This window comes from Anoplophora glabripennis, unplaced genomic scaffold (genome assembly GCF_000390285.2).
Source record: "Anoplophora glabripennis isolate ALB-LARVAE unplaced genomic scaffold, Agla_2.0 scaffold2, whole genome shotgun sequence".
NCBI classification, from domain to species: domain Eukaryota; kingdom Metazoa; phylum Arthropoda; class Insecta; order Coleoptera; family Cerambycidae; genus Anoplophora; species Anoplophora glabripennis.
Genome location: NW_019416325.1, coordinates 2149226 through 2160779, shown reverse-complemented (window position 1 = coordinate 2160779; position 11554 = coordinate 2149226). Strand labels below are relative to the sequence as shown.

Here is an 11554-nt window from a genome sequence, read left to right as displayed (position 1 = left end):
TAACTCTTTCATTTACCTACAAATTAGGTATATAAAAATATATGCAATCCAACAGAAGCTGGTAGATTTAATTAAATCCCCAGTTTCATATTCTGATAAAAATATTTACATTATTTGCTAGTAATAAAAGTTATCTAATTATCTTTGATGTAACCAGACCCAAATTATGAAAATTATTTATTACAGTCTGTTGTTAAGGTGTGTGTAGGTAGGTGATTTTTCATGTGTTTTACAAAATTACTGTTTTAATTATTTTTTTTAATTATTATTTTCTGCAGAACAGAATCAGTTTTTAACATACTGAATTAAAATCAAAATTTTTTGTTACCTATACTTTTATGTTATAAATGGTTTATAGCTTTATAAAAAATTAAATATTAAGGCCCCATATAATGATATAGGATAGAATGAGTTTGTCAAGAAATACCTTTTCTACCTTGACAGTCTGGTTTGGGTTTTATACCCAGAAATTCAGACAAGAGAAACATATGGTATATTGTTGGTTGTAGGTACATTACTAGGATATTGAACAAACCTACATACAAATCATACGATCAAAGTCTATAACGGTATAGCGCATATTTATTATCTATCACCGTGACTATCCGCAATTACACTATAATACCTATTTATTGAAAGAATTATTTGTCTCTTTTGTGCCTATAATCAAGCGAAATAGAAAAAAACAAATAGAACGTAATCTACAAGACAAAGGAATACGTTTAAAGTGATCCGATCCGAACTTATTGTTTTTTACGTCAAACTTCTGTGTTCTGTGTTGTTGAAGAGAAAGTGACGTGCAATTTGTAGTTGTAAAGAGGTTATAATTAAAAAATATTTTTTTTAATTGTCTCTAATTATATTAATAAAAATATGTTGAATAGAAGCGATTCAAGCACAAATATATTTATTACAAATAATTTTTTTTAAGATCTATTAGAGTTTTTATTTTAATGTCCAAAATTTTAAAACAATTGTATAGCAAATACATTTATTTTTTAGTTATTCGGTAAATCATGAGTGATCCACCAACAAACACTGAATTTCCTGTCTGGAGTTTATTGCCAAAAAAAGAAACTGGTGTCGTTTCTTTTTTATCAAAGTATCCTGCGTATGATGGAAGGGGTACAGTTATAGCTATATTAGATTCTGGAATCGACCCAGGGGCACCTGGATTAAAGGTAATCCGTTGTTTATGATCACAGTTTTTTTTTAACTGAATTAAATCACTTTTAGACCACTTCCGATGGAAAAGTTAAAGTTATCGAACGTTTTGACTGCAGTGGTTGTGGAGATGTTGATACGAGCACAGTTATTACTCCTAAGGATGAGATTATCACTACCTTAACAGGAAAGAAATTAAAGGTAAGAGAATAAATTAAAAAAATTGTTTTAATGTATAGGTTTTTGTTTCAGATTCCTTCTTCGTGGAAAAACCCCGAAGGCACATTTAGACTAGGTGTTAAACATGCATTTGACCTTTACCCCGATAGATTAAAGGATCGTATGAAATCTGAGTACAAAAAAAAATATTGGGATGAAGGTCACAGGAAAAATGTTAGCAGTGTTAGCCGAGAACTTGCTGATTTTGATGCGAAACATAATAGTAATTGTTTTATACATATTTTCTTAATAAATATATTTTTGATGTTGTCAAGAAAGTTAATATAAAATGTAATTTTCTATATGTCATACGAATATAGTCAATTTGGGCGTTCATTAACTAACGTAATTTGTAGGTACTAATTTAAATGATGTCGATAAGTTAGAAAAAGAAAATTTGGATGCAAAATTAGACATTTTAAATAATCTGGAAAAGAAATTTACTGATGTAGGGCCAGTATATGATTGTATTTTATTCCACGATGGAGATAAATGGGTTTGCTGTGTAGACACTACTAATGACAATGATTTAACAAAGTGTCCTCTTTTGGGTGAATATAGTATAACACATGATTATGCTCCCCTGACACCACAAGACAAATTAAATTTCAGCATAAACGTTCACAACAACGGCAACGTTCTGGAATTAGTTGCGGTCTGCTGTAAGTTGCTGGTTTTAAATAGTACATGAAAAATATATTACGTCTCTTTTTAGCAAGCCATGGGACACATGTTGCTTCCATAGCTGCAGGATATTTTCCAGATTCTCCACAGGAAAATGGAGTTGCACCTGGTGCTCAAATCGTTTCTTTAACTATAGGTGATGGAAGATTAGGGTCAATGGAAACAGGAACAGCACTTATAAGAGCAATGATAAAGATAATAGAATTGAAGAAGACAATGAACGTGCACGTCATAAATATGAGTTATGGTGAACATGCTCATTGGGTGGATGCTGGGTAAATCGATTTAAAAAAAATAATAATAATTTGTTACCTGTGTTTTATGTCTTTAGACGTGTCGGTGATTTAGCCAATGAAATTGTTAACAAATATGGAGTGATATGGGTGTGTTCGGCAGGTAACAATGGACCAGCTTTAGGTACTATTAGTACACCGTCAGATATAAACAACGAACCACTTATTAGTGTTGGCGCTTATGTTTCACCAGAAATGATGGTGGCTGAGTATGCAATGCGACAGAAGTTACCAGGTACAATTTCATTATCATAATGGATAGACAATTTTTTTTTTTTTTTATTCAAAAATAAGGCTTCAACATATTAAACTTAATCCAGTATAAGTAAATAAATAAAAATAATAGGTACAACATTTTCTTTCAATTTTAGGAGCTCCTTATACTTGGTCATCTAGGGGTCCAACGATAGACGGAGGCATAGGTGTCCATATATGCGCCCCAGGTGGCGCGATAACGTCTGTTCCGAACTTTACGCTTCGTTACTCTCAGTTAATGAACGGTACATCCATGGCATCACCTCATGCTGCTGGTGTCGTTTGCGTTCTCTTATCAGGACTGCTTCAACAAAACTTACCATATTCACCATATATTGTTCGAAGGGCTTTAGAAAATACTGCCCATTTCATACAGGGTGTTGAAATACCTGCCCAAGGTAGTGGTTTAATCCAAGTGGAGAAAGCATTTGATTATCTGCTTAATTATAGCGAAATACAAGAGAGAGACGTTCGATTTCAAATACAATGCGGATCTGCAAATTCGAAAGGAATTTACTTGCGTTCTAAATTGAATACAAATTTACACACATTTAAAGTTTCCGTCGAACCTCACTTCTTAGATTCGGACAATGTTGATGCAGAGAGAAAAATTAAATTTAACATGAAATTAGTTTTGACTTGCAATGCAGATTATGTGAATTATCCTAGTCATTTAGATTTATCCAACGTTTCAAGAATGTTTGCTATAAAAATTGATACATCGTATCTAAGTGAAGGACTGCACAGTACGTTTATTAACGCTTATGATGTCAGTTGTGTCGAGAAAGGGCCAGTTTTTAAAGTTCCGATTACAGTTATACAACCCAAAGAAGTAATGGAAGTTAAATATCAAATAAGTTATGGTAAAATTAATTTTAAGCCAAACACCATTAGGAGACATTACTATGTTGTGCCTAACATGGCTACTTGGGCCGTTTTAAAGTTAGCTTCAGACGAAGATAGTGGTAGATTTGTTGTACATACACTTCAAGCAATACCTCGCCAACACTGTAAAGCACTAGAAACAAACAAGACGGTAGCTGTTACTTCTAAATCTGACTCGTTCCTCTGTTTTCCGGTTAAGGGAGATTTGGTCTTAGAAGTAGTTATAGCTAAATATTGGGCCAATCTCGGTGAAGCAAATGTGGACTACTCCATATCCTTCCATGGAGTGAAACCCAACCAACCTGCTTTAACAATGCATGCTGCTGAAGGTATACATACAGTTGAAGTTAAGACGCTGCAAGGAGAAGAAATAGCTCCCTCCATTAATTTGAAGAATTCCGTCCAAATATTAAAGTAAGTAGAAAAATCTTTTTACTATATTCTTCGGTTAATACGTATAATTTCAAAATTGCATAGTATATTTTAACGATTTTTAAACATAAAAAATAAATGATAATTTTCAAATATAAATATTGTTTTCTAAATAATTCTTTGAAACAAAAATTTATTTTTAGGCCCTTGGAAGGGAAAATAGCTCCATTATCATCGAGAGATATAATTCCTCCTTGTAGACAGATTTACAAGTTAGTTCTAGTTTACAATTTCACTTTATCAAAGCAATGCGAAGTTTCACCAAATTTAGCTCTTTTAAGTGATATGCTCTACGAGTCTGAATACGAGTCTCAGTTCTGGCAGCTCTATGATTCTAATAAGCAACTTATGGGATGTGGAGATGCTTATCCATCGAAAGTAAGTCTGTTGTGGAGGAGGCGATATATTAGTATTTAAATAATTTTGTGTTTAACATACTTTCTTCTAGTATTCTGTGAAACTTGAAAAAGGGGATTATACTATTCGGTTGCAAGTAAGACACGACAAGAAAGATTATTTAGAGAAAATAAATGAAGCACCAATGTTATTGTATCAAAAACTGGCAAATAATATACCTATGGATGTGTACCTGAGCTACTCCCAAGCATTAGTTGGGGGTAAAAAGGCTGGAATTACTCATAATTCCAATCCTTATGTTGTTATTCCTTTGTATATAGCACCTTTGTCATCAGACAAGTAAGTCCAATACCTTGGTTTTAGTCTTGTGTTGGTTGAACTTTCTTTTAGATTTCCAGTTAAATCTAATAATCCTGCACACTATTTGACCGGTACAGTCACTTATGCTAAGGATGATCTTGGAAAAAAAGCTGATACATATCAAATTAAGTATTTTCTCACGGATATAAATGTGAAAAAATCTCCTCAGAATAATGGTAATAACAATTCCGAGAAAACTAAGCAAGATGAGTACAATGAGGCAGTGAGAGATGTGAAGACACAGTGGCTTCCAAAATTAGGTATGTACTTTCATAAAATTTTCTAATATTTTATCACTTAAGCAGTAAATGTTTTAAAGCACCTTCCTGTTAAAGTTGATATTAAATGCATGAATATATTTTTTTTATTTTTAGATAGTGCTACAGCTGAAACTTTATATGAAGAACTAATAAAAGAGTACCCAGATCATCTGCTTGTTCATTCAGCTTACTTGCAGGTCCTGGATCCGCTAGACAAACGGGTACTACCCACTTTTAAGAAGCAAACATGTTCAGCAGATGATCTCAATAAAGTAATTTCCATTTGCAATAAAGTGACTGAGAGTCTAAGCGAGGAATCAATTTTAGCTTTTATTGCAACCAAGACTGATTTACGTCCTGATGCGGCTAAAATAAAAAGGTAAGGTTAGGTCACAAAACACGAGAGCTGTTTCAATTTGCCTTATTTTATTTTAGTGCAATGGAGCAGCAAAAGAATATCTACCTAGAATGTCTTTCGAGGAAAGGTATTGCCCTGTGCCGCCTTTCTGGGTTGGAGGCAAATAAGTTGGATGAGATTTCTAATGTATGGAAATCTTTAGTGAAATTTATAGATCCAAGTGATGCAAAAGTAAGTTAACAAAATTTGTGCTTTGACACTTTGTAAAAATGATGGTAGTTTTAATTCATATTAAGACTAATATGGAAACAAAAAACTTTAATTTGTCCATTTCAGGTATTTACTACCCATGTTTTGTATTTTACAATTTGGCACTCATTTGTAAATAAACAGTATGGTAGATTAATGAAGTTCATTTTAAAAATGCAAGAGGATAAACCTAGTGAGGAGATAGAAAAGCGCATTATTGAGTATTGTGAGAAGCTCAACTGGGAACACATTGCTCAACATTTGCAGAGAAGTCTACCGTCGAAGTTCCCTTCCACTTTTAAACCATTTTAGTGATTGTCCGTGTTAGCCATTTTATTGTTTTATACACCTTATGGGTATATCATGTACCTAGCACTTGTTTTTAGTTCATGTTTGTTTATGATTTAAATTATTCTTTTACGTTTACGGGTATGTGAGTACCTACTACTTTTTTTAAGTTTTCCATATTTATTAATTTTTCTTTAAATGTAAAAACATCATTCAAGCAGTTTTTGAAGTGGTTTCTTTAATAAATGACACACTAATAGAGAGTCATTTATTTCATTTATACAAAAAATATATTACATTTAGGTGCAAAATTAGCTATTTGTATGGTTGACTACGAAGTTACTAAAGTAGTTACAGCTTTCTTAACAGTCTAGGAGCTAGTCAATAAAGTCCATTTTCTCACAAAAAATACAATTTTATACATATGAAAAAAACTAGGTAAGTTAAAAAAAATCTGATAAAAACTTCAATTTTTTGGAACGTAAACTAATCCATGTGATTAAAACTTGAGGTAATGTTTGTAAAGATAAAATAGATATTTAAAAGTGGTATATATTTATACCTTATCCTTGGGAATGATGTAAATTGAAAATGATCGTCTAGATTTAGTAAAATTCGATGAAGTTGCTCAGCCAGTATATCCCGACTCTCTACACCATTACATTTGGCTTGGCCTAAACAGTAAGTTAAGTGACATGAAGGTGAAATCTTTCGAAGGCCTGCAGTATTCTATAGAAAATTTAAACAATTGTGCTGCTGAGGCATTGAACAATCTGGATATTCAATCATTCCTTTATTGTGCTATTCTCTGTGCAAAGTCCAAAATGAAAGATACTAAAAACTTGAATTATTACAACCACGATAGGCCTATTGTTTTACCAGCCTGTGTAACGGACCATTTAGGCACTTTAAACCAGTCGAAGTTTATATCTGTCGCTTATAATATGTGCAAAAATGAAGAAGAAGCTAAATATGGGAGAAGGTCGGTTGCTTCTAATTAAAGCCATCGAAGTGGTGAGGTGTGTAGGTCATCACGGCTTTGATGTTAGTTTATTGGTGGCTTTGGCGAAAATATTCGAAGAGCGTTCAAAGAGACTTACCACCAAAAAGTCGGAAATCGAATTTAATGATGCAAGAGCTGAATTGTACTGGAAAGCCGCCTTGCCGCTCTTGGAAAAAGTGAAAAATAATGAGATGATTACATATTCTAATAACAGATTCTTTGAATATAAAGCGAAAGATATATCTATTTCCGAGGCATCTTCTTACATTGAAAGTGGGAAATTGTTCACAGCTATGCAGCTGATGAAGAGGAAGGAATATGAAAAAGCGTTACATATATTTGAACAACTCGAAGAACCTTATGCTAGTTTTTACCAATCAGAAATTTATAAACACAAGGCTGATAAAAAAACCAATCAGAACAATGAAAATGTTACATCGGATATGAGGAGCCAAATTATTATCTTACTCTTGAATGCCAGGGACTGCTTATACCTCACTTCGAAGAGACTTCGTGAACCTTCAGTAGACAGAACCCATCCCCTAAACTCTCAAATTCCACGCAAAATATTTAAAAAAATACATAATTTGGAACATCACTCCATTCACTAAAAATATTTTTTTTGCAGAGTATAAAGGATTTCGTTATTGACTAGACTAATTACTTTATCTAAATGTAACAATGAACAAAACATTTTCACAGCCGAAGCTAAGATTAATTATTTGATTGGTTAATCAAATGGAGCAAAAATCCCACATTTTCACCTAAATTCTTAGAAAATAATAAAAATATATCAAATATTTTTACTATAAATAATTAAATTTAGCACTTTATATCAAAACTGGAAAAACTGTTCACTGCATTTGATTAACATGTAGTGAATTAATAAAATATTAGAGAAATACAAATAACACTAACTTAGATGCAAATAAAAATCTAATTCCTCTTTTCACTAACCTGAAAATATAGTGTAAAAAAATATATATGTACATAAGATTAATACAAATAAATTCAGGGACGGACTGAAAATGGGGTTATCTGGTTTTCCTTATTCGCTAAAAAAAATGATTTTTTGACCCATTTTGATCTTTTTATCTATCAGTCCAATCCGAGTTTAAAACTATTTAACTGATAAGGCAGAAGTTTGTTTTGACTGAAATAAGGCGTATGACACTATTAAAGATTCTTAATATTATTGATAGTATAGAAAAAAAATATATAAAAATCTTCAATAGCATCATTGGATTTTAAGCCATAAATAACACTGAATTAGAATCTAAAGGTCATACAACAGTTATTTCTGTGTCCTCATCTTCATTGAAGTCAATTGGTAATAAATCTGTCGTAAGAGGCATTGTATTGTATCCTCCATTGACAACTGCAAGATAATGTTAGATATACTGCAATGTTCATTTTTTATGAAAATAATAACCTTTTCACTATGGAAAGCTATATACCTATATATAAATAAAATCGATCAATATTTATGCAAGATTGAAGGCGTTTTTTTTTCTAAGTGATCATATTGTATAAAAAAAAATCGTAATTTTGGTTGCATTGTAAGCCATACCTCCAAATATCACAGTAAGGTTGACGGAGGCAAATAATTATTTAATAAGCTTTTACTATAGCTGATGTTTATTTCTGCCCTTATTTATTTGATAATGCAGGTATCTTTTTTTTTTCAAAAATACAACAATAACATACAGGATGTACACAAAGATTATGCACTATATTGTAATTTTTTTTTATTTCACTGAAAATTTTATTCATGATAAACGTGCATAAAAGAATTTTGTAATAACCAAATTTTGTGTTCAATATATAGAGTAGGGTGGCCCAAAAAAAACGAATTTTTTTTTTCGTGTTATAAAAATATGTTAGTTATCATGTTTTAAAAAATCAGCACAAAAAAAATTTTTTTAGATCAAGATTTTTAAAAATTTCCAAAATCGTCAAAAATTGAATTCTTTTTTAAATGTTTTTTCTCGTTATCTTATAATTTTCTAGGTTGAAAAAAATCTCGATTCTGAAAATTTCAAATCGATATTTTAATTTCTAAAGGTCACTCATAATTATTTTGACTTTAAAAGTACTGTACATAAAATGTTTTCGTGCGACCTCTAAAAATAAATATCAACGAACTAATAATTTTTTTTTAATTTGATGAACAAAAGAATAGAAATAAATGAGACTTAAAAAATTTCTCGAGGCAAAATTTACTACCGCACTGTGAGTATCAAATATTAATAATTTTTTAAAATCTAAGTGTCGTGATTTATTTCTATTCTTTTGTTCATCAAATTCAATAAAAAAAATTATTAGTTTGCTATTTATTTTTAGAAGTCGCTCGAAAACAGGTACACTACTTTGAAAGTTAAAATAATTATGAGGGATGAGAAAAAAACTGGCTCCGTAGTAAAAAGGTTATAAGTTAAAAATATTATCAAATTTATTGCCTGTTTATTGCTATTAATAAATGTGCAATACAAGTACTTACGTTTATATGTTTTGAAATGTTGATTCATATTCATTGAATCAAATGCAGTAAATTGAGTTTCTAAATCGATTCCTTCAATTTTCACACTTTGAACATCTTGGCTTAAAACAGGTGGTGGGGTTGATTGTACCAACTGAATTTGTTGCAGTTCTGGTATGTGGGGCATTACCTAATGAATAATAAAATTAGGCCATTTCAATAGTCCATTAAAGTACCGAAATTATATAGTTTAACTTACAGAAAAACTGAATATTTTACATGAATTACCTTCTGTCCGTCCATTCTATGTGGATTTCGACACCCTCTACACTTGCATTCCAAACAAGGTTTACTGTCTACATAACACGGACATCTTTGACCGCAACATGTCAGTTTTCCAGGTGTAGCAGTTGCATTTCCGCAACGACAGCCTTTTTTAGGTTTCACCGTGCAAGGTTTCTTAAATACAGCCTGCAGATGAAATAGAGGCGATTAAATAAGTAAATATTAATTCAAAATTTAGTGTTAAAAATGAATATATATTTTCGTCTGTAAAAACTATTTATACCATGACAGTTGTAATATGACAAGTAGTTTGGTATAAATTTGGCATTCTTAATGACATGAATATTATATTAAGTCTATACATGTGTCTATACTAAGGCTATTGGGTTTTCAAAAATGGGTTAAAAATAGATACATTTACCACTCTTACCAACTGTTCCATTACAAAAGTTTTGTATTGATTATGGTAAAATGTTCATATAAATACATAACCTATAATATTCAAATTTTTTACTTTTAAATTTATAAATAATAAATGAAGTTTGCAATTTTTGAGCGTTGAAGAGTTTAAAATATTTATGAACTTGCCTTTTCTGCATACTCTCTTTGCCTATTAGTCCCAGATTTTGAATTTCCCAAACTGTCTTTTTGTTTCCTCTTCAAAGTAATTTTGCTTCCATTACCCGGATATAACACTGAATAAAAGGAAGTTCTATTCTGCATATTAGAATTTAGCACTAAATTTTTATTGTCCTTTCCAACTTGTGAATGAACACCCTGTGTGTTGGCCGAATTAGTATAAATGCAAGGCAAAATAGAATATGCTGATTTCGGCAGACCACCATTACTTTTATAATCGTCTTGGAAAGCAGCACCTTCTTTTATTAACATTATTAAGTTACTAGCACCACGTTCAAAACCTGTACCAGGTTGTGAAGCTTGCATTGTAATACTTTTGAATAAAGGAGAATGTATTAACCACACACACATTTTTTTATAGCACTGTAATAAGATACGTAATCGCTTGTTCTCGGTATAGTCTTTACATTCTTTACAACCCTCGCATGCTGGTTTTATTTTTTTACGCCCCCCTTTGCAAGGCCTACACAAATGATGTTGACACTGCGCTATTGTTGGAGTTAGAGGATCCACCAAGAGATTTGAACATACTACACAGCACAGAGAATTTCTTAAATAGGGTACAAGTCGGTAAAGGTCCTGCCAAGAATTCGGATTTTTTGGATCAGACTTCATCACGATTTGGGTGGTTGTGGCATACAGGTTGGTCGCATTCATTTTCGGCACAGGTATAGGAGGTTTTTCTTTGGAATTCATGTTGTTCGATATATTTGCTTTTGTTTTTGATGGCTGTCAAACACCATGCATACGTTAAATTCACAACAAGGCTAGTGCGCATGCTTTGACATGAAGTTTTGCCGCCGATTATAGATACAGAGGGAATTCCTTCATATTTCTGCCGCTGGTATGTTACTTTTATAGTGGTTTTAAGTCTGACAAAATCCAAAAAATAAAAATCCCCTATTCTGTAGAGCCTGAAGAATCACGGGAATAAATCGAGCTAAAAAAGTTTTCGAAATTTTGAGATATTTCATGAATTATAGAATTTGAGCAAAAACTAACCATCCCAGTGCGCCGCTAAATACTACTTATAACCTTGAAGTAATGCCTACATTTTCTCGTTGCTCAGAGAAGTTTCAGAAGAATGAAAATATTTCCCAAGAATTCCCAGGTTATAAAGACTATTTTTGTTGAATCCTTAGACAAAAACTGACCACCCTGATGGTAAGGTACCACTTTTTTATAGATGGGAATTTGCTAATTTCGTAAAAATATTTATGAAATTGAAAATACTTAATTCCAATAGTATTTTTACTTAGTGAAATGGAATGTTATGCCTACAAAATATAGATTAGATCGTGTCAATAAACAATGGTGAAAATGGAATTACTTTTGATTATCTAA

General features: G+C 31.7%; 2 protein-coding genes across 2 annotated transcripts; one reads left to right on the top strand and one right to left on the bottom strand.

Annotated features, from left to right (window-relative positions):
• Window positions 1-605: 605 nt before the first annotated feature.
• LOC108916911 (tripeptidyl-peptidase 2) lies at window positions 606-6067 on the top strand. The gene is made up of 14 exons (XM_018723235.2): window positions 606-820; window positions 1003-1181; window positions 1237-1365; window positions 1417-1606; window positions 1740-2045; window positions 2099-2342; window positions 2399-2595; window positions 2732-3914; window positions 4076-4310; window positions 4381-4628; window positions 4680-4909; window positions 5024-5288; window positions 5345-5498; window positions 5604-6067. Exons 2-14 carry the CDS (start codon window positions 1017-1019, stop codon window positions 5826-5828), a joined length of 3771 nt encoding a protein of 1256 aa, XP_018578751.1. The 5' UTR covers window positions 606-820; window positions 1003-1016; the 3' UTR covers window positions 5829-6067.
• On the bottom strand, window positions 6059-10952 carry LOC108916912 (E3 ubiquitin-protein ligase MSL2). Its single transcript, XM_018723236.1, has 4 exons — window positions 10160-10952; window positions 9575-9757; window positions 9308-9476; window positions 6059-8185 (listed from the first exon to the last, which is right to left on the bottom strand). The coding sequence occupies exons 1-4, from the start codon at window positions 10904-10906 to the stop codon at window positions 8091-8093; spliced, it is 1194 nt and encodes a 397-aa protein (XP_018578752.1). The 5' UTR covers window positions 10907-10952; the 3' UTR covers window positions 6059-8090.
• Window positions 10953-11554: the final 602 nt, after the last annotated feature.

Excerpts from the sequence above, each read along its gene's own strand:
- LOC108916911 (XM_018723235.2), top strand. The coding sequence starts at position 1,017 with ATGAGTGATCCACCAACAAACACTGAATTTCCTGTCTGGAGTTTATTG. Across the intron at positions 2,046-2,098 it reads GGAATTAGTTGCGGTCTGCT|CAAGCCATGGGACACATGTT; the intron begins GTAAGTTGCTGG and ends GTCTCTTTTTAG. Across the intron at positions 2,343-2,398 it reads GCTCATTGGGTGGATGCTGG|ACGTGTCGGTGATTTAGCCA; the intron begins GTAAATCGATTT and ends TTATGTCTTTAG.
- LOC108916912 (XM_018723236.1), bottom strand. The coding sequence starts at position 10,906 with ATGAATTCCAAAGAAAAACCTCCTATACCTGTGCCGAAAATGAATGCG. Across the intron at positions 9,758-10,159 it reads AAAGAGAGTATGCAGAAAAG|GCTGTATTTAAGAAACCTTG; the intron begins GCAAGTTCATAA and ends TTTCATCTGCAG. Across the intron at positions 8,186-9,307 it reads ACATTTCAAAACATATAAAC|TTGTCAATGGAGGATACAAT; the intron begins GTAAGTACTTGT and ends ATTATCTTGCAG.